We start from the raw sequence: 27,703 nt of genomic DNA, 5'->3' as shown, positions 1-27,703 counted from the left end.
CCCGGGGCTGCCACTGGAGGGTGGGCTGCCACACACATACCTGTCGGAGGAGATGGGCTGCCCGTCTTTCTGCCACCTGGCGTGGGGATCCAGGGAGGTGCCACCTTGGCAGAAGAGCTGCACCAACTGCCCCAGGGCTGCCTGCACCAGTGACGGCTCCAGACCTGCCAAGCTGATCCTGGGAAGTGGGGGGGTGAGGACGTGCACTACTGGGACGCCTGCCAGGACCAGGGACTCTCCCTTTATCAGTGCCGGCCACAGACGGCTTGGTGCCCATCCTGTCTCAGGCACTTTCAGGGTCAGAGGGTCCCCTGGGAGGCCACGCTCCAGAAGCCCACGGCCTCAGGAATCCACCCTCTCCATCCTCCCCACCATGCCCTCGGACGTTGCTCCCTCAACCTGGTCCTGCGACAGCAGCAGGATAGACGCAAAGCCCAGGGCACAGAGAGGCCGGGACTCACTTGGGGAACTAGACCATGTGCTTGACCCCTTTGGAATTTGAAGTTTTATTTATTTTGTTTTTACCCTCCCCGAAGTTCTCATTAATATGACCCACAGTAAATCTAAGAATATCACCATTTCACAGGCCAAGAAACAGGCTTGGCAAAGTCGGAGGACTTGACACCTGCAAGCTTTTCCAAGCAGACAGGCCCTCGGGGGGACCTGGCAAGGTCTGACCCAGATGGCACCACCATCTACTGACAAGTCTCCCATCGCCAAAGCCAACTTCCCCATGTGTGCGAGGACAGAAATGAGGCCCTCCGGGCAGGAGCAGCTGAGGACCTGAGGTTAGGGACGGAGAGGGAGCGCCTGCGTGGGGCGGGGGGCGGGGGTGGCTCCAACAGGCACAGCGGCTGGCCTGGGGTCCCCACCCCAGACGCGGGGAAGGGAGGCCTCACCTGTAGGAAGAGCTGTGGGAGGGCGCGGCTGGTCCCCCCGCATCTCCGCCCAGTCCAGGGGCGCTGGGCCCAAGCTCCCCGCCCCGGGGCCGTTCTCCGAAGGCCTGGCTGTGGGACTCCTCCCTTGGCCCGGGCTCTTGGTTGCGCCACCAGAGGCCACCAGAAGGCGGCAGTGGCTTCGCCTGGACCGCGGCCCCCGTCCCGTGCCAGCTGCCCTCTTGCCGGCCTCCAGGCCCCCCGCCGCCACCGGCTCCGGCTCCGTGGGTGCTCTGGCCAGAGGCCCCGGGCTCCGGTCTGCGGGGCCCACGCTGCGGCCCCCGGCAGCTGCTCACGCACTCCTCCTCAGAGGCAAAGTTATTGCCGTTGCCGTGGCACCCGCCGTACCAGAAGCGGTTACACCGGCCCACAGAGGGGACGAAGTACCAGCGGGCAGCCCAGTCCGAGCAGGAGCCGTGGGCGCTGGGCAGCAGGCACCGCACAGGGTAGGCTGAGGGGACACGGAGGGTGCACATCAACAAGCTGCGGACGTGGCCCGGCAGAGCCATGCCAGCAAGGGCCCCCCAGCCCTCAGCCTAGGACTTGGAAGCCAGACCCTTCCCAGTTCGCGGAGCACATCGACTCCCCTGCCCAGGCTCCCGACCTGGCCCTGGGGGCAGACTCTGCTCACTGCCCAGACCTACCTGGCCTGGGACCATAGCAGCCTCCGAATCAGCCCATCCACCTCCACCCACAGAACTAGAGCCCCCCAGAAGGTCAGGGCCATGAGCAACCAGACTGGCCCCCTTATACCCCTCCCATGCCTGACCCAGGTCCCTAGAGAGCACTCATGGAGCAGCCCAAGGGCTTGGCCTTGATATGCTTAGTTCATGATAAGAACCCAGCCCTCGGCTCCCAGGGACACCTGTGAAGATGCCCAGTGGCCCTTCGCCAGCCTCAAACCACCTCCAGCCGCCCCCAGCCTGCCTGTTCCAACAGTCCTCCTCCCAGCACAGCCTGCTCTATCTCTCTGTGTTCAGATGTGATGGCAGCTGGCCCCTGCTTAAAGCCCGTCCAGGGACCCAGCCTCCTGCAGACCCTGACCACCAGCCCCTCTGCCTTTTCAGTCCCCGACAGTGCCACCCATGCAGTCCATGCTCCAGCCTCAGTGACCTCCCTCCAGGACTCATCCCAGGCACGGTACGGACACCCCTGTCCATCCTTGCACTGACCACCATTCCATCTCTGCCTCTGAAAGGGGCTGACAACCCCCCTGGGGGGGGGGGCAGGACAATGTGCCTTCCTTCTCTGGGGAGGCCCTGCCCACAACTCTCCCCAAGTCCCACAAGCAGTCAGGCAGTCTCGAGTGCAGACTCTTGGAAACAAAAACAACATGGCACTGTTCTCTGACCTAGCGCCTAGTAAGTGATCAGTAAGTATTTGTTGAAGAAATGGATGAATCACTGAGCTAGTAGGAAGCTCCAGGTGGGGCTCTGTGGGGGTATGGGGACAAAGTGGGACCACAGCCTCCTCACCAGGAAGGATGTAGGGGTACCTACTCACCATAGTTGGGCTGGCCCACACAGCCTTCCCCAAGAGGGCCAGCAGCAGAGGCCACATTATCATAGCAACAGCCAAACTGGGAGCCCCGACACTCACTGGGCTCATTCTGCTGAGCCTGGGGCTGTTGGGCCTTGGGTGCCTGGGGAGGAAGCCCAGAGTTGGGAAGTTGGCTCTTGGCAGGGACTCTAGGCGGCTTGGGGGAGGAGGACAGGAAGAGGGAGGAACTGAATTAGGAGCCCATGATGCAGAACCCCAGCCCCAGGGAAAGGTCAGATGAAGCCCCTGCACACATACACCCCCACACACCAGCCCAGGCCCATCTCAGAAGCCCTGTGGGCCTGTAGGCTTCAGGGACTTCCTTTCTCCAAGGCCAACTTGCAGAGAGCCTGGGTCACAGTAGCATTGAGCAGGCTCGGGGGCTGGATTTCTGTCCCTCGTGTGAACCAGACACTTACTGTGGAAGCCACTGCTCTTGACCCCGGCCTTCTCCTGGTGGTGTCACTGCTGTAAGACCCTGCACAGCCAGCTTGATGGGGCCCCTCAGCCGCAGACACCCCATCAGGGCAGCACCCGTACCTAGACAGGCATCACATAGCTGTCTCTTCACCACCCAGCCCTGATCCCCACCCTTCCAGGGCCCCTGAGCTTCCAGGACCTAGGCTCTGAGGCTCCCTGTGCTGGGGGGCTGAGCAACTGAGGATCCGAGTGGGAGACAGTGTGTCCCTGCACACGGGGCATACTATTTTGCAAGCCGAGTCTCTGCTGCACCCACCAACCACCCGATGGCTGCCAGAGAAACAGCAGTAACACAGTAAGCAGAGCCATACCCCCATATGAGGTCCTCAACTCACCCCTCCCACCATAAACCCCAGGAGGAAGTTCACTGAGCCTGCCCAAATACCAAGTCCCCAGGAAGGTTTTGCAAAATCACAGGAGATGGGAGATGGGACAGAAGAGGTGTCAATGGAACCCGTTGCGTGCTTCAACTCCATCAACCAGGAGATGGGAAGGAAGGTGAAGGAGGAACATATCGGAGCACCTTCCCTGTGCCAGGCACCATGGGACTGCTCCATCCTCACAGCAACCACAGCCAGGGGCTGTCATGGTTCCCAAATCTCAGCAGAGGAAGCCAAGATCAGAGAAGTAACTTGCCCTGATCCCCCAGCACACAGCTGGTAAGTGGCTGAGCTGGGAATCACCCCCTGGCTGCTGGCCCCAAAGTCTGGGCTCTCAGCACCCCAGCCCCAGAGAGACTGACAGATTGGTTTGGATCTAAAAGCTAGAATTACATCCCACGTGCCTTCCCAGAGCCTCAGACTACACCTCAACAGGCTAACTTCTACAGTGAGAGCCCAGATTTTTACCCCCACTCTGCGCATTAGGAAGATGAGCGACAGGAAGCCGAGTCCCCAAGACTGCAGAAGGAGGGCAGCTGGGAGACACCTCCAGAGTCCCATTCCTGAGCACTGCAAACCCCAGCCCCACCCCCCTCTGCAGTCACTGCCCTGCCCATCGGATACCACCTCCCCGCCCCCCCTACACACACACACACACACACACACACACACACACACACACACACACGTTTCATCTTTGACCTGGTAAAGAGGAAGAGGCCCATACCTGCTCTGCTGACATGAGTCTCCAGGGCAGCCCTGCCACTGCGGCCCAAGAGATGCGGTGTGGCCATCAGGACAGCACCCATAGGCGCTGTGTCTGCAGTCTTGGGGTGCCAAGCCAGACTGCAGGGGCTTCTGGTGTGGGGACTGCGGCAGAGCGGGAGCTGGGCCTGCCAGGTGGAGGCCCTGGGCTCCTCTGGGGTTCCCCTGGACCGAGGGCTGCTCCTGGGGGAGCCACCACTGGTGTCTAGAATCTAGAAAGAAGAGGAAGCAAAAGACACATGAGCCATCCACTTGGCTGCTTGCCTCTGTGTCCACCAGACCTGCCTTCTCCATCCCCCCTAAACCACTTGCCCCACCTGGAACCTCCATCTCCTGGGCTCTGGGTTGGGGGCTTCCATTGAGCTTCTTACCTGAGGCAGGGGCCCCCTGAGGGCCCAAAGACATCCAGGGATCCCTGGGGCTGGTGTGCACATCCTGCATGCTGGGGACTTCTGCAGGGAGCAGGCAGTCAGGCCTGAGCAGTGGCCACCCTAACCACCATGTGCTCCCCTCCCGCTGCTCAGGCAGGGCCTGAGCCACTGAGGACAGCAGAAGTGAAAATGAGCAGACCTGTGATTTCATAAAACACCCTTCTCGTGTTTTAAGAGTCTTTAGTCACTTAGAAAAAGCTAATGTTGGGACACCTGGGTGGCTCAGTGGTTGACATTTGCCTTTGGCTCAGGGCCTGATCCCAGGATCCAGGATCGAGTCCCACATCGGGCTCCCTGCATGGAGCCTGCTTCTGCCTCTCTCTCTGTGTGTCTCTGTCTCTCATGAATAAATAAAATCTTTAAAAGGGGGAAAAAAAAAAAAAGAAAAGAAAAAAAGAAAAAAGAAAAAGCTAATGTTATGTGTTCAGCAAAAAGAAAAGCCAGATATAAAATTAGTATCTATGTTTGATCCCAACTACATAAAACAAAACCAAAAAAAAAAAATGCTACTTTTAGATTGAATTGATGAAAAGACAAACAATCCAACTTAAAAATGAGCCAAGTGGGGCACCTGGCTGGCTCAGTCCGTGGAGCATGTGACTCTTGGTCTTGGGGTCATGAGTTCCAGCCCCATGTTGGGTGTAGATATCACTTAAAAATCTTAAATAAAAATAAAAATTTTTAAATAGGCAAAGAACATGTACAGACATTTCTCCGAAGAAAATATACAAATAGCCAATAAGCACATGAAAGGATGCTCAGCAGCATCGATCATTAGCAAAACACAAATCAAAGCCACAGTGAGAGATACGCCTTCATACCCACGAGAAGGACTCTAATAAAAAAGCCTGAAATAATAAGTGTTGGTGAACAGGAACCCTCATGCCTTGCAGATGGAAATGCAAATTGGCATAGCCACTGTGGAAACAGTTTAGCAATTCCTCCAAAAGTTAAACATAGAACCATCAGAGAGCCCAGCAATTCCACTTCCAGTTATACGTGCAAGAGAAATGAAAACAGAGGTCCACACAGAAACCTGTACGTGGGTGTTTCTAGCAGGCGTATTCATTATAGCCAGAAGCCGGAAACAACCCAAGCACGTATCCACTGATGAATGAATAAGCAGATTGTGGTATAACCTGTATAATTACTAACAGCCATAAAAAGGACAAAGTGCGCCAGCCTGGATAAACCTCAGAAACGCTCTGCTGGGTGAAAGAAGGCAGGCACAAACCTGTACTATTCCTTTCACACGATATATCCAGAACATGCAAATCCAAAGAGAGAGAAAGCACATCAGGCTACCAGGGAAAGAGGGTAGGGTTAATGGGGAGTAATCAGTTAATGGGTACAGGGTGCTTTTATGGGTGATGAAATGTGTTTGTACAACATTGTGAGTACACAATGCCAAAGTGCATGCTTTACCATGGTTAACTGTATGTAATATGAGCTGCACCTCAATAAAAAAAATTAATATTAAAAACAACGGAATTGTTTAAAACATACACACACAATTTGTTTTTTTTTTTTTAATTTATTTATGATAGTCACACAGAGAGAGAGAGAGAGAGGCAGAGACACAGGCAGAGGGAGAAGCAGGCTCCATGCACCGGGAGCCCGACGTGGGATTCGATCCTGGGTCTCCAGGATCGCGCCCTGGGCCAAAGGCAGGCGCCAAACTGCTGCGCCACCCAGGGATCCCTACACACACAATTTGAATGATAGATGAAGGGATAGAAGAAGATCATGGAAAAGGCACATATAACAAAATAGTAACTCTAGAGTTTAGGTGTGGATACACAGCTGCTCACCATGCAGTTCTTCAACTATTCTGTATGTTTAAAATTGTTCGCTATCTTTTCTCAAAAAATTAAAAAGGAATCCCGCCTCAGGCTCCCTGCATGGAGCCTGCTTCTCCCTCTGCCTATGTCTCTATCTCCCTTTGTGTCTCTCATGAGTAAATAAATAAAATCTTCCAAAAAAAAAAAAAAGTAGAATTACCGTGTAACACAGTAATTCCACTATTTACCCAAAAAATATGAAAACACTAATTCAAAAAATATAAATGCACCTCTATGTCTATAGCAGAATTATTTACAATGGCCAAAATATGGAAGCAGCCTATCCATAAATGAATGGATAAAGTGATACACACACACACACACACACACTGGAATATCACTCGGCCATCAAAATGAATGAAATCTTGCCATTTGCAACACAGATGGATCTAGAGGGTATTGTGCTAAGCAAAATAAGTCAGAGAAAGACAAATGCTGAATGATTCCATTCATATGTGGAATTTAAGAAACAAAAACAGAAAAAAGAGACGAAAGACCAGATTCTTAACTGGAGAGAACACACTGATGGTTACCAGAGGGGAAATGGGGAGATGGATAAAGGGGATTAAGAGTACACTTATTGGGGCATCTGGGTGGCTCAGTGGTTGAGCATCTGCCTTTGGCTCAGGTCGTGATCCTGGGGCCCTGGGATCGAGTCCCACATCAGGCTCCTCGTAGGAAGCCTGCTTCTTCCTCTGCCTATGTCTCTGCCCCTCTCTCTGTGTCTCTCATGAATAAAAAATAATAATAATAATAAAAAAGATTCTCTCTTCCCTCTGGCCCTCCTATGCTTGTGCTCCCTCAAATAAGTCTTAAAAAAAAAAGTGCATTATCATGATGAGCACTAAATACAGAATTGTTGAATCACTATTGTACATCTGAAACTAATATAATATTGTATGTTAACTGTACTGGAATTAAACAAATAACCAGGCTTATCTTTCCAGCATGGGGAATTAGATTAGGAGCTGCTTAGAAATATCAAAAAAAAATTTTACCATATTATTATCCAACTTGGTAAACTTACTAAAAATCATGAATTGTACCATTAGAATACGTGAATTTTATGGTATATGATATTTAACCACTTCAAAGTTATTTTAAAAGATTTTTCATCATAAAATGGAGAAAAAAATACAAAAGACTGAGTAAATATGGAACAGAAATTTTTGTAATGATGCATAACAGGACATATCCCCAATGCTCATGGTTCTGAGCACTTCGTGGGGGAACAGGAGCAGGGGCAAGGGTCCCCTTCCTTCTATTTGTTAGTGCATTTCAAAATTTCCACAATGGAAATTTCCACTATACTACTATATAATGAGTAAAGTTATATAAAATAAGGGAAGAGGTGCCTGAGAGGGGTGGCTCCGTTAGTTAAGCATCTGCCTTCAGCTCAGATCAAGACTCCAGGGTGCTGGGATTGAGTCCCACCATTGGGCTCCTTGCTCAGCAGGGAGCCTGCTTCTCCCTCTCCCTCTGCTGCCCCCTTGGCTCATGCTCTCTCATGCGCTCTCTCAAATAAATAAAATCTTAAAAAAGAAGTGAAAATTCCATCTCCCTCTAGACTATATCTTGCCAGTCCCCAGGGAATATTTTAAAAATAATTTAGGGTCGGAAAAGTCTAGTAGATATGCAGTAAAATGTTTGTTTTCGTTTCATCACCTATCCCACGCAGGCCAAACCCTGGGCGGCGGCAGATGCACATTCTCTCCCCAGTCCAGCCATCTCAAGCACACCTGCCACCTCCAGCACTGTGGTCACAGTCCCTAACCAGCCTGGGAATTTCTGCCTGCTGTCCCTCTGGTGCCGCATTTTAAAAGGCACCTTTCTGCCCAACCCATCCCGCCCATAGCTTCTCCTGAGACTCTCCTCTTCCACCTTCTCAGGCTTGATTTGGAGTCCAGCACCCCTTCCCGAGCACCCTCTGGGCATCAGGCTCTGCTGGGCAAGTGCCTGGCCCTTCATTTTCATGGCTCTTGCCAGCACTTGGATTTCTGCAGCCTGCTCCCCACCAGGCTCCTGCTCCAACTGCCTCCACTCGGGCAGGTGCCACGTCTGTCCTCCTAAATAGCTTTCATGGTGATACTATTGAGCTCCAAAGCTTTCAGTGGCTCCCCTGAGCCTATTAGACAAATTTAATCTGCAGCCAAGCCTTCCATCCCCAGCCCTAAGAGCACCAGCCCCTGGACAGACCTCCTGCCGCCACCCCCACATGTCAGCTGAGGGTGGCTTCTGGTGCCCCTGCTGGCCTCACTTGGAGCATTGAGTACACACATTGAAGTGTGACCAGAGTGATGGAAAAACTGTGTTTTACATTTATTCTAATTAGGATTTAATTTTAAGCTTAAAAACTGACACTTGATTCATTTATTGGAGCTTCAGTATGGTTGGAACAACTTGGGTGTGTGAATCTACTTTTCTGACTGCACATTCTATAAAAATCTAATTATAGATCAAGTATGCCAGTGAAATTTTGCATCTGAATTAAGATATGCTATGTGAACGATACATTGGATTCAGAAGATTTCTTTTTTTAATCTTGTGAAAAAAGAAGGCAAAATAGCTTACTCATAATTTTTATACCAATCACGTGTTAAAAAATATTTATTAGGGTTAAATAAAACATTATTTAAATTTTTAAAAATTTTAAGCAATCTCTACACCCACCCATGGGGGGGGGGCGGGGACTCAAACTTACAACCCCAAGATCAAGACTGGACCAGCCAGGTATGCTGTTAAATGTAATTCTTTTTTATTTTTTTTCTTTTTAAGTAGGCTCCACACCCAGCATGGAGCCCAACACCTGGCTTGAACTCGGGACCCTGAGATCAAGACCTGAGCTGAAATCTAGAGTCAGATGCTTAATGGACTGAGCTACCCAGGTACCCTAGGAACTTCCCAAATTCTAACTTTTCCCCCATCGTGGACTTCTGCAGACAAATGAAATTGGAAAATGTTTACACACCAAGTGGCTTTAAGGCGGTGGGGGGGAAGTGCATACAAAATCACACACACCTAACAAAGAAGTACACTAAAGATTTATCCCGGGATCCCTGAGTGGCTCAGCGGTTTAGCGCCGCCTTCAGCCCCGGGCGCGATCCTGGAGTCCCAGGATCGAGTCCCACATTGGGCTCCCTGCATGGAGCCTGCTTCTCCCTCTGCCTGTGTCTCTGCCTCTCTCTCTGTGTGTCTCTCATGAATAAATAAATAAAATCTTTAAAAAAAAAATTTATCCCACTAAAGCATGGGATCAGGGCAGTTTCATTTGTCTATATGCTGTTTTCCTAATTTCTCCAAATTTTCCACAATGAACATAGATTGTTTTATAAAACTAGCCATTAAGGTTGTTTCTTTTACAATGCAGCCCGGCCTGAAATCCTTTGTTTCCTACCTTTCTCTCTACATGAATGCCTCTCTGGGGCAGGCTCAGGGCCACCTCTTCCAGGAGGGTGTCATGGCTCTAAGAGGACCCTCCCTGCCTGTGCACAAGGGCCAGGCTGAGGCACCCCAGAATCCTGGCCCGGGGAACCCACACAGCCTCATGTCCACCACTACCAGCCTTTTGCTTCCCAAGCTCTGTGTGTTCAGACACTGTGCCAAGTGACTCACCATAAGAAAAGCACTCTTACTAACCCCATTGTACAGATGGGCAAACTGAGAGGTGAGACGCTCACCTGGGCCACAGAGTTGGTCAGCAATGGAATAGAGATTTAAACTCAGGTTAGCTGTTAACTCCAGGCCACTGGTTCTTAGCCATCGTGTCACATGCCTCCCTTGGAACTCCAGCATCATGGCTCACAGGACACCCACCACTGGCAGGTCCCGGCCAAACACACCTCCCTGCAGTATCAGAAGGCCACCACCCCCACTCACCCCTGAGCTGAGCCCCAACCCGCATTCTTCCTCAATATCACATCCTCACACCAAGCAAGTACTGGCCCCTGGGCCCTTCCTCCTCAGCTCTTCATGCCTGGGACTTCTTTTCCAGTGGGGATGGGGATGAGAAGGGGAAGACCAGGGCAGGAGCAGTGTGTGAGGACAAAGCTTTCCTGGACCACACCCCTTCATCTGCACTCACTCATTCAATAAACATTTACTGACTATCCAGCTCCTGCTAAGTTCTGTGGAGGGCACAAATAGCAGTTAAGGATGTCAGGGACTGGGATGCCTGGGTCCCAGTTGGCTGGTCCCAGAAGGCTCAGTGGTTGATTGTCTTCAGCTCAGGTCATAGTCCCAGGGTCTTGGGATCCAGTCCCACACATCAGGCTCCCCGCAGGGATCCTGCTTCTCCCTCTGCCTATGTCTCTGCCTCTCTGTGTGTCTCTCATGAATGAATAAATAAAATCTTTTTAAAAATTTTAAAAAGGATGCCAGGAGCCCAGCTTCCAGGAGCTCAGCACTAGTAGGCCTAACTAACCATATAGCATCACAGCAGCACAAGGCAACTAACCCAAGAGTGACGGTAGTTGTGTGGACTTTGGGGGTGGGAGAAGGGTGCTGCCGCTGAGGGGGAGACAGGACTGGCTCAGAGGCTGCACAGACCCACACTGGGCGGACGGCAAAGGATCCAACAGACACAGAGGCAGGAGCAGAGCATTGCAGGTGGCGGACACAGCACAGGAAGTGCTGGCTAGGCTAGTGGAGGGGGCAGAGGTGGGGCCAGGCCCACTAGAGCCCTCGCATCCCCACCCCCACCCTTACCTGGGGGCAGATGGCAGGGCTGGGTGTTACAGGGCTCCACCTCCCCAGGCTTCCATGGCTGCAGGCTCCTGCAGTGGCCAGGCGGCCTGATGGCACAGGTGACCTGGCGCCTCCGAGTACCCGAGCCACAGCTCCTGGAACACTGGGGCCCACAGGTGGGCGTGGGAAGAGAGGACAGGCTCACCACCAAGAGCACCCCGGAGACTGGGGGAGCCCGCAAGGAAGAGAGGGAGGGGGAAGGTGCCAGGTAACGCATGTCAGGCCCCAGGATGGTCACGGATACAGCCACCTGCCAGAGACCCCAGGGACCAGGATGGGGCAGCAGGGACAAGGGGGGAAGTGGGCAAACACTCACCAGACCCCAGGCGCCCACGTGCCAGGCCTGGTCCCTGATGGGGGGACAGTCTTCATGCACACAGGGCTCAGTGGTAGGGGGCCGGTGCTCCGAGGAGCATGCCGTGGCAGGGAGCAGAGCCCCCTCATCACTCTGGCAAGTGACGTTCCGCCTCCGGACCCCTGCACCGCAGCTGACAGAGCACTGTAAGGGTCAGGCTGTCAGCAGAAGCTTGTGCCCACCCGGGGGAGCCATGCCAGGTCACAGAGCTGGAGCCCCCCGCCTGGCATGGAGGGTGGACAGCACCCTACTGCCCATGCCCAGCGCCCAAGCTCAAAGAGGCTGAGCCACTCTTCTGAGGTCCCGTAGCCTACACCATGCCTGCTGTCACCAAGCTTAGGTACATTCCCACATTCCCCTGTTGAGACTACATACAGGGGCTGGAAGCAGTGACCAGCAGCCCCAGACAGTGCCACCTCCTCCCTCACCCCCAAACAACGTGCCTGGCTGCTTCCTCACACAGAGACAAAGCCTTTCCTACCCCGCCTGGGATCCAGGAGGAGGAAGGGTCCAAACACCTGCTCCTAGTCCCAGCCTTGGCAACAGCTTCTGAGATGCCCTAGCAGGTCATTTTATTTCCCAGGATCTACTTCCCCAGTGGAGGCCAAGCCTCCCAGCCTGGCTCTGCTGTGGCCCCAGGCCCAAGACCCAGGCCCTGACTCCCTCCCCACCCTGCCCCAGCCCCATCAGACAGAGGCCTCACCTCTCCCCAGGGCTCTGCACTCCAGGCTGCACAGCGCTGCAGGTTGCAGGCCCGCGTGGTGGGGGGCTTTCCCGGCAGGCCTGCACACTCTGCCTCCTCCTCGGCCTCCTGGACGCCGGCCCCATCAGATGAGATGCAGTAGACAGAGCGGGACTGGGAGCCACCACCACAGGAGGCCGAGCAGGGCAACCAGGGCCCCATCTTCCAGCTGGAAGGGAGCAGGAATCCAGTAAGGCTGGCCCAGCAGCAGGGGCCAGAGTCCAGGCCCAAGGGAGCACCAGCTGTCACACACAGGAGTGGACTGGGGATCCCCCCAGCCCGGCCCATCCTAACATCTGGGCCTGTACAAGTGGGGGGCAGAAAGCCCTGCACAGAAGGCCAGGCCCCATGCTCTGCTTGCCATCTCTCACCACCAAGCACTGGTCCCTACGATACAGATCCTGGCTGTGCCCCTCTTAGCTTTTCTGTCCTCACCTGTGTTCTCCTTCTCATCAGCGGCCCTGGCACCCCCAGCCAGACACCACTGCCTGTGTGTCTGACCTTAGTTGGGGTTATCTCCCAGAGGGACCATGCTCCCCACATGTGGTGTGGCCCTGCCCAGCCCTGATGCACAAAGACAGGAGGAAAGGCCAGTCCCAACTGCACCGTGCAAAAGCCAAGCCCACCACCATCCTGCAAGGCCAGAAGCCACCAGGGCCATGAGGGCGGAAGGGTTGCTCCAGCCCTGCAGGGAGCCTGCAGATTACCTGTTCCTGCATGCACGCTGGGCCCCAGCAAGATGCCACACTCTGGGCCGGTGCAGGTAAGAGGTCCTTCGTGCATGAACAAAGGCATTGCTGATGCCCACAGGCCCTCTGACCCAATCCCTGGCCCATTTCTTGGCATCTGTCGAGCCAAGTCCCCTGCTGGCTCGGAGAGGGCCTCCAGTAGCTTCCCCCACTCTCCCGCCACCAGCCTGGACATTCTGGGCACTGCTCGGGCACACATGGGTGGACAGGACAGCCCTGGATCTCGTGCTCATGTCCCCTCCCACTGCTTCCTCCAGTCACGGTTGCCTCCTCCTCACTCCAGCCACATCTGTAGGGAGCCCTGGACACCCAACTGTTTGCTCAACACTTAAAGTGCTTAGAGCCCCAACTGCCTTCCCATCCAAGTGCTTGGGCCCCACCATGCGTGGAGGGGGCTGGCAAGGGCCTCACCGCTTGGTCTGCGGGCAGGGGTGAGTGCTGCAGGGGCGGCGGTCAGCCGGCCGCAGCTGGGGCTGGCACATGTGGTCAGGGTAGACCTCGTCGTCAGTGGTGCAGAACACTGCGCGGGACTGGTGACCTGCAGAGGCCCAGCCGCCGAGGGCAGGTGGGCAGTCAGCATTCACCAAATGCATTCTCTGGGCTGGGCACCACTCTGCACACCCCCCAAGTGTCGTCGTGATTAAATCAGCCTCAAATGACCCCCTCCCGGATTAGGTGCCATCATCACCCCCAATTCACAGATGAGGAGACAGGCTGGAGAGGTGCTATCTGCGATGATGGAGCCCTGCTCTGACACCGGGTCATCTGCTTAGGGCCGGGCCTCCGCGGAGAGGCCGCCCCCTTGGGGAAGCCTCCTCTGGTGCCCTTAGCTTGGGAGGGTGTTGGGGGCCCTTCCCGGAGTCCCCCGCCCTGGGTCTCACGTGCCCGGCTGCCCTCACCTCCGCCGCACTCAGCGCTGCAGTCACTCCACGAGCCGTGGCTCCAGCGGAAGCCGGGCCGGGGGCTGCCCAGGGGCAGGTGGTACTCGAAGCGCACGCCGGGGTTGGCCTCCTGGCTGAGGAGCTGTGGGCCGGGGGTCCTCGCTGAGGCCTGCCCTCCCAGGGTGCCCCTCCTCCGGCGCCCCCACTGCCCGCCAGCGCCTCACCTCGACGACCAGGGGCTCGGAGGTGGGGCCGCGAGCCAGGAGCCGCTCTGGCGCCAGGTCCCCCTCGGCCCCGCGCTCATAGCGCAGGACGGTGCTGGCTGCGGGCAGGGCCCAGGCGCCCCCGATGGTCCAGTGCCCGTTGAGGTAGTAATCGCCCAGGACGTTCTTCACCGCTGCGCAGGGGTGAGCCGCTCGGTCAGCTGGGCGGGAGGGGAGCCCGCAGCCCTGCCGCAGCCCAGAGTGGCCCCGACCGACCGCACTCACCTAGGAAATTCCTGCTGGCGGCCACCTCCTCCACGCGGATGCTGGTGGCCCCCATGGGAATGATGAGGATCTGGTTGTAGCCTGGGGTGGGGTTGGGGGTGGGGGGCAAAGAGACTCTAGGACCACCCAGGTCCCTGGCAGCCCAGATGGGCTCAGGGACCTGCAAGCAGGACATGGGCAGGCCGAGCTGCTCCAGGGAAGAGCCCTCCAGATGGGGGAAGCAGCTTTACAAAGGTGGGAAGGGGGGGCAGGCTGGGGTACCTGGTAGGGGACAGCTGGGGACAGAGGGAAGGGTTGAGGAGGGGCATCCAGCCGGCATTACGCTGGGTGAGTGAGCAGAGGTCCTTACTAGCCTGAGCCTACAGGCACACGTGAAAGGCTCCAGCCTCCACCCTGAGCGACCTGAGTGCCCCATCAGATCCCCCTCAGTGTTTCGAGGCTGACTCAGCTGGAACGGAAGACAGGCAAGGAAGGGACAGGCAACAGACCCTCATCCACTGCCTGCAGATCCCCAGAGGACCCTCACCTCTGCTGAGGTCATTGGAATCAAAGGTGCCCGTGACAGGGTAGCAGGTGGTACCATCACCCCCACACTGCAGACACTTGTCCTCCTCCTTTGATGAGTCTAGGTTGTGGTCACAGCCCACGACCTACCAGGCAGGGACGAGGAGGAGATGAAAGACACCAGAGGGAGTCACAGACACACCGGGATTCGAACCCTGGTTGATGGTCAGGTCAGGGAGGGGCAGTCGCTATTCGCCAGCCATCGAAGCTGAGTGAACACTGGATCTGGCCTGTGGCTGACAATCTACATTTTCTGCCAGCTTAGCACCCATCTCCCCTTTTCTGGAAATGATGCCTCATTTTTCTTTGGGGGCCACCTCTCTCCCAGTTTGGATAGAGCACCCCAACAGTGGGTGTTGGCAAATCAGTGGATTCTATACCTTGCTCAAAGAGAGTGTGGGCCATGGGAAGCCCTCAGCCAAGACAAATCAAAGGCAATCCCAGGTCACTGGAACTCCTGGGAAGAGGGTGCCCTTGCCAGCCAGAGCTTGGACCTGCTGGTGGCCATCTGCACACCTCACAGGACCCCAGTGCTGATCCAGAGGAGAATAAAGCCAAGAGGCAAGGAGACATTTCCAGCACCTGCAGCCAGCCAGCCCATCCCTCCATGGCATTTTCCTCTCCACCCCCTTGTCAGTTTTAGTTCAGTTTCTGTCACTTGCCACCCAGAGGGTTGCTCCTATTGTGGTGCCAGTTTTCAAAGAGCAAAGGTAAGAAGGTCACATGGCATCTGTGGGCCGGGGGTCCTCGCTGAGGCCTGCCCTCCCAGGGTGCCCCTCCTCTGGCGCCCCCACTGCCCGCCAGCGCCTCACCTCGACGACCAGGGGCTCGGAGTTGGGGCCGCGAGCCAGGAGCCACTCTGGCGCCAGGTCCCCCTCGGCCCCGCGCTCATAGCAAAGACACTCTTTGCTCAATGCAAAGACACCTAAAAGCTGGTCGTCAGAGGACATCAACCTCATGAAAGCCACTGGCCCTGCTGGTGCAGGGCAGGCAGACATCCCCAGACCAGCCCCCCAGGTGGGCAGTGGATACGGGGCCACAACTCACCCGGCAGCTGCCATCCACACAGACGTCCCGTTTGCCAGGCTCACAGGGTGTCCCGTCCACGACGGCCTCCCTGTGCTTGTAGTAGAAGTTCTCCCCCTTGGGAATGCAGTTCAGTTCACACCTGTTCGGGGCTGAGGCAGACAAAGGAGAATGCTGAGATCCCAAGCAAGCTCAGGTCCCATCCTGGGAACAGTGAGGCAGGGCCCAGAAGCACACAAATGGTGGAGAAAGCATCCTTGCATTGGCTCCCCCAAGTGGCTCAGAATCCCAACCCAGCCCTGAAGGAAGCAAAGTTCACAAAAATGATGCCTCTCCGGGGATCAGTGGAAGAAAAATTCCAAAATGAGGAAAAAGCTAGCTGCTTGGAGAGGTCTAGCTCAGCCTTATAATAAGCCTATGTGTTAACAATAAGCTCCTCGGGATCCCTGGGTGGCGCAGCCGTTTAGCGCCTGTCTTTGGCCCAGGGCGTGATCCTGGAGACCCGGGATCGAATCCCATGTCGGACTCCCGGTGCGTGGAGCCTGCTTCTCCTTCTGCCTATGTCTCTGCCTCTCTCTCTCTCTCTCTCTCTCTCTCTCTCTCTGTGACTATCATAAATAAATAAAAATTTAAAAAAAAACAATAAGCTCCTCTATGTCAGTTATTAACAGAAAATTACGCACATTGACTATGCCGTAAAGTACGGAGACTACACAATAACGTGGGAGGCCACGCAATGCAGAATGGTACTACATAATAATTACAAACATGTAAGCATATATATAGAGAGAAAATAATGTGGAAAGGGCTAGAATGCAATGCTGGACCAAATCCTATGAAAGGTGTGGGGTCAAGGTCATTTAGAGGTTTTAATTTTTATAGCCATCTAAATACTATATACACGTTGTTTAAGCGACCAAAAGTGCTAATAGGAAGGCAATCTCTACCACAGAGAAGGCAGCCCTCCGTGACCCTTTCCTGTGTGTCCTGGTTTTTCTATATAGATATATTTAGGGCACCTGGGTGGCCGTTGAGCATCTGACTCTTGATTTCACTTCAGGTCGTGATCTCGGGTTTGGGGATCAAGCTCAGTTTTGCTCCACACTGGGCATGGAGTCTGCTTGGGAGTCTCTCTCTCCCTCTCCCCCTGTCCCTGCTTGTGAGCTTACACATTCCCAAATAATCTTTTATAAAAATCTATGGATATATTTAAATTATCCAGGAGGAACAATGAATGCCAACAGGCTCCCTTGGGGCCACGCTTCTAGCCAAGACCCTCTTTCCCATCCAGTAACACACACAGGATATAAATGTTCAGTGATTTGGAATCCAAAGTGCCATAACCTCCAGGAGTCATTTGCAATGAGCAGCGACCACTAATACTCAGAAGAATTACCCTAAGGGATCTTCTGACTCATCTAAAATGTTCTAATTTTATACCCATGTTTTTTTCTTAAACTATATTGCTCTAAAAATGAATCACCCTCCTCAAAGCTACTCAGAGCAAGCCCTTGGGCCCCAGAGATCCTGAGTAAATGGGCTCTCACTATACTAAGCCCCTTGCAGCCCCGACCTGCAGTTGGCCCAAACTTGGACCCCACCTGACCAGCGCCCCCCCACCCCCTGGCCTCTGCGCATCCTGAGGACCTCTGTGCACCATGAGGAATGCTCCCAGAGCAGGCCAAACAAAGCAGGCTCCAAATGGCACAGACATGGCCTAGTAGCTGTGTTTGAAAATGTGTAGAGGGAAATAAAGGATGGAAAGACCTCAAAATGACTCCCTCTCTCTCCCCGCTGTGTTCGAAGAGCACCGGCTGGGAGTCCTGTGAGTTTTTAAAATGTATTGACAGAGCATCCGTAACACGGTGGTAAACACTGTGTAATGGAAAATCAATGCACAGAAGAGATCCCGAACATGGGGGTGGGGGGCGCGATGGCTCAGCCCAGGACCACGCAGGTGCAGCGGCTGGGGTGCGGGCGCTGGGGACCTCCACCTACCTCCGTAGTAGGGCAGCCACTTGTACCGCCTTCCCTGGAAGTCCTGGCTGTCCAGCTGGGAGCACTGCTCTGCCCGGAAGTCCCTGGCACCCTCGGGGCAGCTCTGCGGGGGGCCGGCGGGGGAGAGAGGAACAGATGGGGCCTCCGTGGGGGTCCGCCCTCCCCACTGCGCCTGGGGAGGTCTGTCCCGTCCCCAACAACCGCTCCCCGCTCACCCCAGCGGCTCAGGACAGGGCAGTGGGCCCCTAGGGCTCCCGAATGCCCCCCTGCAGGGGCGCGGGGCTGTTTGGGGGGAAGCTGTCACTGTGGGTGGGAGGCGAGGAAGGGGCTTCCCGCAGCGCAGGCCATGCACCAGTGAGAGGGCGCCCCGGGGACTGGGAGGTCAGCCAGATGGGGGGTCCCAGAAGCTGGCGTCCCCACTCCTGTGGGCTTTACCTCGGTGTGGCAAGAGCGGTGGCTCCGGGTGGGGCCCACGCAGTTGGAGCCCCCATCTCTCCTGAGGATGAGAGCACGGAGGAGCCCCGAGGCCAGAGGACCAACACCCCCGCCTCCTCCCCTCCTCCCGGGCTCTCCCGCAGGCCACGCCGGGCAGACGAGGGGCGCCCACACACGCGGCCCCTCGGGGAGCTACAGTGAGCCCCGTGTTTAGACTTTATGCTAGACTCAGAAGTCTATCCCGGAGTTCCTCTAACTCGGGGCTACCCTGCTCTTACAGCACATTTCCAGAGAAAACCCAAATTCTGCCTTTGGAGATAAAATAAGATGTAGTATATACCCACCTGGTGAGGTCACTGTGCATTTACGGAGTATATGGGCCTGGAGTAATAGCTCCTGTCTCTTCCTCCGCACACGAGGTTCTCAGGGATAGGGAGTTATACCCACTCACAGGCAAAGGGTCCCCCCACCTTGTGTTGTGCCCCACACCCCTCTGGCACCTATCAGAGTACACAGCACCTCTTAGGTGCTTGATACTTCACTTAAAGTGGGAGGCGTCTATACACAACAAAGAGGCCAAAGGGAGAGAAACAGCACAGGTTAAGAATTGAAGCTTGTTGGGCAGCCCCGGTGGCTCAGGGGTTTAGCGCCTGCCTTCGGCCCAGGGCTGATCCTGGACACCTGGGATCGAGTCCCGCATCGGCCTCCCTGCATGGAGCCTGCTTCTCCCTCTGCCTGTGTCTCTCATGAATAAATAAATAAAATCTTAAAAAGAAAAAAAAAAAGAATTGAAGATGGTTCATTCACCAAAAATTTAGGGCACCTGCCACATGCCAGACACAGCGTTCGGAACTAGAGACTCAGGGGAGGGTGGAGCACACACGGCTCTAACCCCCTGAAATCAGGCTGATTGTTGGAATAAGTGTAGTGGGAACCGACGTGATTTCAAATTCTCCATCCAACCTGCTCCCGCAACAAAACCTATTGTTTGGTGGGGGCCGGCCAGGTCCACGCGGGTGACACCAGGACCAGCTGACTCCCGGGCAGCCTGCCCCCTGTCCTCTCCTAACAAGCCACCCGTCCAGCCCTCCTACCTCCGGGAGTAGCAGGGGCGCTCCCGGAAGCTGATGCCCCCTCCGCAGGTCCGGCTGCAGGGGCTCCAGGTACCCCAGGGGCCCCAGGTGTCACTTTGCCGCCTCACCTTGGGAGCCTGGAGGAAAAGACACGCTCAGAAGTGTGAGTCTGCACTCAGTCCCCTCGGGCTCACCGGAGGGTTCCTGCCGAGAGATGGTCCCCTGCCTCACCTTGGGAGCCTGTGAGTCTCTCTCCCAGGCGCCCCAAACACTCACAGAACGAGCCAGCTTCCCCCCTCCAAGGAGCTGCGAGCCTTTACCAACCCGCCCTTGCTTCCCAAGAGGCAGATGGCCACTCTCCGCAGGAGGGAGGGACGCAGCCCCCCAGAGCCCAGGGCCATGCCCCCCTCCACACGGTCTCTCCCAGAAAAGAAAGTACATTTGGCTGCAGCCCCAGGAAGCACAGGCACGTCTTGTTTCCCCCTAATTACCCCAACCACGAGCCCCTGGTGTGTAGCCAGAATGAGCCTGTCCTGTCCGCCCTCCGCTGGCTTGTCCTCACCTGCTCCAGCGGCTCTTAGCACCCAGCCTCTCCCCCTGTGACTCGCTCCCGCCCCCCCCCCCCACAAGGTACCTCAGAGACCCTCTTTCCTGCTGTGCTGTTCCCAAAACTGCCCTGTGCAGGGGTGGGTGTGAGAGCGTGGGAACCAAGGCAGAGGAAGCCACCCCTGACCAGCCTGGGGTTGGCAGGTGGCGACTGGGCATGCTGGCCAGGCCGCATCTCCACTCTTCTTCTCCCAAACCCCTGTCAGCACTGAGAAGGGCAGAGAAGCACTTGGGGATACCCCCCCCAGAGCCCCAAACGAGAGGCAGTTGAGCTGTGTGGGCACAGTGGAGGGCACAGGAGAGCTCACCGCCCCACCTGAGCCCACAGGCGGTGCGGAGGGGGAGGCAGGAAAGGTTATTCAGGTGTTTCTAAGGCAGAAAGCACCTACCAGGACCCAGGGTGTTGTGTACACCTGGACTCATTTCACCTGCACAGTTAAAGGGACTCTAAGGTCTGATTCGTTTATGGCCATGCAGCAGTTAGAGGGTGGCTCTGGGTTTCATCCTGGGGTCCTGACGCTGGCAGCCCCTCCACCTAAGTGGTGGCCTTCATCAGGGAAAGCCTGTGCCAAGGACGACGGGGGCGGGTGGTGGCAGAGGTGACTGTGGGAAGTGATGGAGAGGACTGTGAAAGGAGGGCTCTGGCCCACCTACCCCTCTGACTGTGGCCAGTGCTGGGTCAATGCGGCTTTGGAGGAGCGCCCACTGGCCACCACTGGCGTCCACCTCTGCCCGCCCCTGCCAGGAGGCCCTTCTCATCCTTGACTAACACTCCACAGTGGTGGCATTTCCCTTCCCTTCCCCAAGGACCGCCTGCCTCGCGGAGGGGTGGGCAGAGCTGTGGGGCTCCCCCTGCGAAGAGCTCTCCAGGGGCAGGATGGGACCTGGCTGCTTCTGTGCTCTCTACCCTGTCAGTGCCAGGAGAAGCTTGACCAGAGCAGCATCCAGGACAAAGCCCACCTCTGTGGACCCTCCCCTCCACAGAGGTGGGTCCTGCCTTCTAGAAGATTTCTTATATAACCTCAGGATCCAGGTTTGCTTTCCGGGGAGCCCCGTCCTTTGGGCCCCGGTAACAAAACAGCTAGTCTGATCACTAGTTGGCTCCTGCATCCACGCTCTAAGTTTGCGCTATAATATGGTAGCCGTTAGCTACAGGTGGCTGTTGAGGTTAATTCAAATCAAATCAAATCAAACACTTCATCCTTCCGTTGCACTGGCCACGTTTCATGTGCTCAGTGGCCACAGGACCAAGTGTCTACCTTACCGGACAGCACACTTTTGGAACATCCTTTACCATCTCAGAAAGTCCTACCGGCTGTCCCTGCTCCATCTAGAGCTAAGCCCCCAGGGGGAGGGGAACCACTAAGCACAGTAAGCTGAGAGGCAGCTCAATTCGGTCGAGGGCAGATGATAGGATGGGCCTCTAACCCTGCACCTTGGCTGGTGCCAGCACCACCCCTTCCCCTTCCTTCCACTTTGGAAGAGCGCCCTGGATTGGAGGGTAGCATTAGGGTGCACCCAGCACCTTCTGAAGGAGGAGGGCGCTGGGAAGTTGCACGCTGCGCCCTGCAGCGGGGACGGGGCCTCTCTGGGCACCTGGGACTGACCCTCTTCAAGGTTCCACCCCGTTTTGAAAGAGCTGAGGTCCTGGGTTCCCCACCAGCTGCCCCGCGCAGGTCTTGGCCGCAGGACGCGGCCGCCCCGCCGGGAGAGAGGGGAGAGGGGGCTCCAGGCTGCGGCGGGGCGGCTCCCCCCTCGTCCCAAGCCCCAGGGCGCCCTCCCCGCAGAGGCCTGGGTTGGGGCGAGCCTCTCCCGCTCCCCAGCTGGGGCCCCGGGGGCCGGGCAGGGCCGCACTCACCGAGGCCCCGGGCGCGGGCGCCAGCAGCAGGGGCGCGAGCAGCAGCAGCAGCCGCATCTCCGCCTGCGGGAGACGCCGGGGTTGGAGCGGGCGCCGCGGGGCCGGGCTCGGGCCCGCAGGTGACCCGGGAGCCGCGGAGGGACGACAGGGTGTGTGTGTGTGTGTGTGTGTGTGTGTGTGTGTGTGTCCTCAGGTGCGCCCGGGCCGTCGCACTCACGTGGGGGGCCGAAGGCCTGTCTACTACTGGCTTCCGCGAGTTCAAGACTACCCTCTTTCAATAGTTCAAAGGGTAAAAAAAAAGGGAGGGGGGCAATTAAAAAATACCCGTTGCTGGAAGACAAGTTCAGAATCAAAGCAATGAGTCTCACGGTTTTAATTTAGCAAGAGAATTTCTTTTTTAAAAAGCCATTACACCAAAAAAAAAAAAAAATGGCCATTACACCAGTTGTTTTAAAGACTTAATATAATTTTTTAAAAGAAACCCTCCAAAGATGCTTTCAAAAAAGCCAGTTGTATCCTGCTTTAAACCCAAGCCAGCATTTCTCTCCACAAGAAAAGCTCCACGGGTAGGTTCTGTCACCAGTGTGCCTGTGGTGCTGTGGGAGTATGCAGGGTGTGTGTGTGTGTGTGTGTGAATACGCAGTGTGCTGTCTGGGTGTGCAGGCTGTGTGTGACTATGCAGGAGTGCAGTGTGTGCCCATGTCCAAGGTACTGTGTGTTGGTGTGTGTGTAAACTCTGTGTGCAGTGTGGTGTGCATATGTGAGGAGTGTGTGCGTCTGTGCACAGTATGTGTGCATGTGTGTACATGTCAGTGTACTGGAGAATGACATAAGCAATATGCTCCTTCAGTACGAAACATTAAACAAGTATTGACTTGCACATTTAAATCTGAAAATCCATAATTCTACCAATGTCCTAAACTTTTTGAAGTACGATGTGACTTCATTTTGCAAGGGCGAAACTGCATGCACAAGCCAGGTTCAGCAAAACTTAACCTGGCACATTTGGCGACCTACATGCTTCGTTAATTTAGCACAGACAGTGATTCCTTTAGTCATTGTTGTCACAGTCACATCAGAGGCTCCCGGGGCTAGCAGGCGCGGGGGGGGGGGGGGCTGCTTCTGCTCCCCACTCGCCACCACCCCGAGCGACCTGGCTCTGCGCCCACAGCTCCCGCAACAGCAGCGTGCGGCAGGGGCAGGGGCAGGGGCAGGGGCAGGGGCAGGGGCAGGCCCGCGTCGCTCAGCGAACCCGGTCCTGGGGCTGAGGACCCGCCGAGCGACCAGGGACGCTTCTCTGCCGGCGGCCGCCTGGGGCGCAGGTGAGCGCCCGGCGGGGGGGGGGGGGGGGGCGGAGGAGCGGCGGCCGCAGAGACTTCGCCTGCAACCGCCACCCCCTGCTCCGCGCTGCTCCGGTTACCCTAGATCGAGCCCCGCGCTGCCGCCCCGAGGTCCCAAATGCCCTATTTCAGTTCACTTGGGAGAGAAGCAGAAACAAAGCAGCGTCCGACTGCAGGGCCAGCCCTGGGTCCTGCCCCCCCTCCTCGGCGGGGCTCCCCCAGCTGCCCGGGGGCAGGGCCCGCCGCGCCCCGGCCGCCCCGACTCAGGAGGCGGCCCCGCGAGGGTCGCGAGGAGGCGCCCGCCGCCCGCCCTCCGGCCGCCCCCTCCCGCCGACAGGTGCGCTTCCCACGCCGGCGCGGGGCCACCCAGCAGGTGCGCGCCCCGGGGCACCCGGGGGGGCGCTGGGTCTCGGGAGCCCGTGCCTGGGCGGGGCAGGGTCGGGGGGGCGCGGGGCGAGCGGCGACCCGGCGGACGGGGCGGGGCGGGGCGGGGTCCCCTCCGGGCTGCCCCCTCCCGGCCCGCGCAGCCCCTGCCGCCGGGTCCCTGTGCTGCGCTCGCCTACCTGTCCCGGGGCGCGCGGCCCGCCTGCGGCTCCGCCGGTGCCCGCCCTGGGAATGGGAGGTGGGCCTGGCGGCGCGGCCCGCCCGCGGAGGTTGGACTTGTCTCCCCGCCGCGGGCTGCCTCCTCCCCGCCCCGTCTCCCCCCACCCAGCCCTGCGGACTCCCATCCGCAGCCCCGGGGAGCGGCCCGCGCGGTGACGGGGCCGCGTCCCCTTGGGTCTGTGCGGGGCTTGGCGTGCCCTCCATCCTGGGTTTCCCCTCTGGGGAGGGCACCAGCCACCACCCCGTCCCTCTCCCTCTCCCTCTGTGCCGAGCCACCCATCTGTGCATCATCCCCCCCTCCACGCCCATCGTACCTACAGCACACCCCTGTGTCCAGCCATCTGCTCCTCTTCCACCCCTGAATTCTATACAGGGAGACCTCACTTTATCCTGCCTCCTTGGGGTTGTGTTAGAATTTGGGGGGGGGTGTGATTTGCTATATTCCACTTTGCAAATAATTTTGCATTTTTTACAAAATGAAGGTTTGTGGCAACCCTGCCTGGAGCAAGCCGGTGGACACCCATTTTTCCAAACTGCTCTTGTCCACTCGGTGTCTGTGTGTCATGTATTGGTAACTCTTGCAATATTTCAAAATGTTTCATTATTTTCTGTTTGTTATGGTGATCCCGGGTTATGATGCCCTGAAAGCTCAGATGATGACTAGCATTTTTCAGCAATAAAGTATTTTTTAGTTAGAAAAATTGGTTTTTTAGCAACACCTGCCTGGCTCAGTGGGTAGAGCATGGGACTCTTGATCTCATTGGTTGTGAGCTCAAGCCCCACTTTGGGCATACAGTTTACTTTATTTTTAAGGTTTTATTTATTTATTCATGAGACACACACACACACAGAGGCAGAGACACAGGCAGAGGGAGAAGCAGGCTCCCTGTGGGGAGCCCGATGTGGGACTCGATCCTGGGACTCCAGGATCACACCCTGAGCAGAAGGCAGGTGCTTAACCACTGAGCCACGCAGGCATCCCATACAGTTTACTTCTTAAAAATTGTTTTTCTAGGGATCCCTGGGTGGCGCAGCAGTTTGGTGCCTGCCTTTGGCCCAGGGTGCAATCCTGGAGACCCGGGATCAAATCCCATGTCGGGCTCCCGGTGCATGGAGCCTGCTTCTCCCTCTGCCTGTGTCTCTGCCTCTCTCTCTCTGTGTGTGACTATCATAAATAAATAAAATAAAAAAAAAATTGTTTTTCTAGACATGCTATCGCACCCTTAATAGACTACGGGATAATGTAAACTAAGGTTCATATACACTAGGAAACCAAAATTTATTTGACTCACTTTATTAGGACATTCACTTTATCGCAGTGGTTTGGAACTGAACCTGCAGTATCTCCAAGGTAGCCTGCACTTGAGCCAGAGCTGAGTTTCTCCACACATACACTGCTGTTTCCTACCCTTCTAGCCAGCTTTTTCCTACTGCCGAGAATGCACCCTGGAAGCCCACTCTACCTTGCAAACTCCTACTCATCCCTCAAGGCCCTGGCCAAATGTCACCTCCTCTAGAAGAGGTCCTCACACCATAGCAGGCAGAGTTGGTGCCCACCCTGCTTCCGAGGTCTCTGTCCCTATCTGCTCTGGTTTCCGGTGTGTCTATGCACCTGTGGGAATCTGAGTCTCTCTGACTCCGCTGTAAGCAGAGGATGAAGCTTGCCTCACCATCACCTGTGCCCAGGGCACTTGTTGGGATCAAGGTAGGCGCTCGATAACTGTGGTAAATTTAGTTTCCTTTCCTAGTTGTCCTTTTTGTCAACAAAGGCACTTCTTGCCTGCCATCGCTTTTGTGAAACTGAAAATCACCTACCCCCAGGAAAATAGCATTGGCCCTGGGCCACGTGGGAGGTGGGGAGGTCGCTAGGCTGGTGCGGTTCAATCCTCACCCTCTCAGACCTCCAGGCCTTTGCTTACCCTGACCACTCTGGTCAATTCCTCCCGGACCTCCACTGAGGCAGAGAAAAGTCACCAGTGAGAAGCTCACCCCTTGTTCAGATCCCCCCACCCCACTTCCTAGCCAGGTCCTGTGGGCCATTCCTCTAGGCTGTCACTGATGTTCAGACCAAATGCTTACTGAAACATTAGCATTTTGAATCTGTCCCACTTCTTACCCATCAGTGAAGAGAGAGAGAAGCAGCAGCAGCTGTGTAGCAAGGGCCCCTGGGGACTGGTGTGAATTCTTAGGCAAAGATAAAGCTTGGCAGAGACAAGAGAGTGGAATTAGCCAAAGCCTGTCTAGAAAAGGAAAATAGTTCCTTCCATCAGCCAGGAATTTTCTGAGCTTGGTCAAAGGTCCCCATCCAGGAGGAGGAAGCTGCTTCTCCTGCTGTGGGGGGTGGGTAGCTGAGGCACCTTCCTTCCTGGCCTGTTCCTGTTTTTCCTCCAGGATCCCCTCTCAGACACCCGGGCCATGATTTCTTACTCCCCGCCCTGCCCCCACCCAGAGCAGGGGTGGGGCAGGGAGGCAGAGCCCACACACAGTGCTGCAGCCCCGGACCCACCAGCAAGGCCCAAGCAGTTACTGGCTTGGGCAAGAAGTTCCCAACAAGCCTCAAGTTCTGCTGCCCCAGAGACGTGCTGAGTACGGTGCCCAGCACACAACTGTCCACCAAAAACTGGTGTGCACAAATGGTGCACATACCATTTAGAAAGAAGATTCCAGGGGAAAGGGGGAGACCTTCCCCCTCCGCACTGGCCCGACACCCCCCATGCTCCCTTCCACCTGGGGGGCTGAGTGGCCCAGGGTGGCAGAAGGAGTGCAGCCCTCGGAGGCAGACACCCCTAGACTGGGAACCCGTCCTGCTTCTTGTAGTGTGATTTTAGGAAAGTCGTGTCACCTTAAGCCTCAACGTGCTCACCTGAGCCCCACGCAGAGGGTGGGGGGGGGGGAGTAGGTGGCTTCCATAAAGCGCCTACTAAGTGCTTGGCAAAAGTTAGTTCCTTCTGCCCCACACTCCCTCTGCCTGTGCCCTGGATTTCTTACATCCAGATCATCTCTGCAGATTGCAGATCCAGGGACACAACCTAGAAATCAGTGGCCGGATCTTTTTGTAAGGCTGAGGGGGGATGGAACCCTGGAGAGAAAAGGGAGAAGGCAAAACCCCAAGAGCCTCAGGGTTCCCAGGATTCGGCACTTCCAGGAAGCCTTCCATTATGCCTCCTCTGTGCTCCCGGGGCGGGGGGCGGGGGAGTTGCACTTTGGAACTACGATAGGGATACATTTGTCTCTCTTTCTCCCTCTAAATTGTGGACATTGCAAGGTCAGGGATATGGGTTTTTTTTCCCTTCTTTGTACATGCATCAGAGGTTTGTGGCAGCCCTGAAGGTGTCCCTCAAGAGAGCATGGTGTAGGGAGCAGGGCTGGTGACAGCTTCCAGTGACCACACATCCGGTCTCCATCACATTCTGAAGGCCACCCCGCTTCCTGCTCCCACCTGCTTGTCTTCGCAGCGCTTCCCCTCACAGAGCTCTTGCACATCTCAGCTGATCTGCCACGCAGGGTTCCTGGTTGCAATCCACAGAAAAAGATGCAGTTCACGTAAACAGAAAATTTGCTTGGGGTAAGGACATCGAGCGCTCATGGAATTGACAGGAAGGCTAGAGGGTCAGGCACAGACAAGGGCCGGAGTCCCTGCCAAGGTCATAGATCATGGGCCAGGAATGGTTCTGGTAGGACTGTCCTGCTGGACACTGGACTACTGCCACCACCTCTTTCAGGTCACACTAACCCATATCGCCCCCGGATAAAGCCCTGAATGGCCCTTGTAGACGCCAACCCCAACAGGAGCATGCCTGCGCCCTGACCACCAAGACCTAAGAAACAAAAATTGGCAGGTTCCCCAGATGGGAACCTCGTTCAGAGGCTG

General features: G+C 56.0%; 1 protein-coding gene across 15 annotated transcripts in view; it reads right to left on the bottom strand.

Moving 5' to 3' along the window:
* PAPLN (papilin, proteoglycan like sulfated glycoprotein) overlaps window positions 1-23,837 on the bottom strand; it is a 34,580-nt gene extending 10,743 nt beyond the window's left edge. Inside the window, exons 1-21 of one of the 15 annotated variants that reach the window (XM_049113660.1) lie at window positions 23,793-23,837; window positions 21,890-21,952; window positions 19,447-19,562; window positions 18,353-18,413; window positions 17,918-18,020; window positions 15,941-16,071; window positions 14,856-14,979; window positions 14,330-14,410; window positions 14,066-14,238; window positions 13,860-13,983; window positions 13,372-13,498; window positions 12,919-12,984; window positions 12,173-12,380; window positions 11,431-11,613; window positions 11,076-11,217; window positions 4,471-4,638; window positions 4,062-4,311; window positions 2,894-3,014; window positions 2,439-2,631; window positions 900-1,386; window positions 41-178 (exon numbers count right to left, since the gene is read on the bottom strand). In XM_049113660.1, the coding sequence (XP_048969617.1) occupies window positions 41-178; window positions 900-1,386; window positions 2,439-2,631; window positions 2,894-3,014; window positions 4,062-4,311; window positions 4,471-4,638; window positions 11,076-11,217; window positions 11,431-11,613; window positions 12,173-12,380; window positions 12,919-12,984; window positions 13,372-13,498; window positions 13,860-13,983; window positions 14,066-14,238; window positions 14,330-14,410; window positions 14,856-14,979; window positions 15,941-16,071; window positions 17,918-18,020; window positions 18,353-18,413; window positions 19,447-19,562; window positions 21,890-21,946 (3,053 nt within the window). In that variant the 5' untranslated portion in view covers window positions 21,947-21,952; window positions 23,793-23,837. The other 14 variants (XM_025443332.3, XM_049113665.1, XM_049113657.1 and 11 more) reach the window with 14 other exon arrangements.
* Window positions 23,838-27,703: the final 3,866 nt, after the last annotated feature.

Source organism: Canis lupus, chromosome 8, assembly GCF_003254725.2.
Source record: "Canis lupus dingo isolate Sandy chromosome 8, ASM325472v2, whole genome shotgun sequence".
Classification (NCBI taxonomy): Eukaryota; Metazoa; Chordata; class Mammalia; order Carnivora; family Canidae; genus Canis; species Canis lupus.
This window is presented reverse-complemented; position numbering and strand designations above follow the sequence as displayed.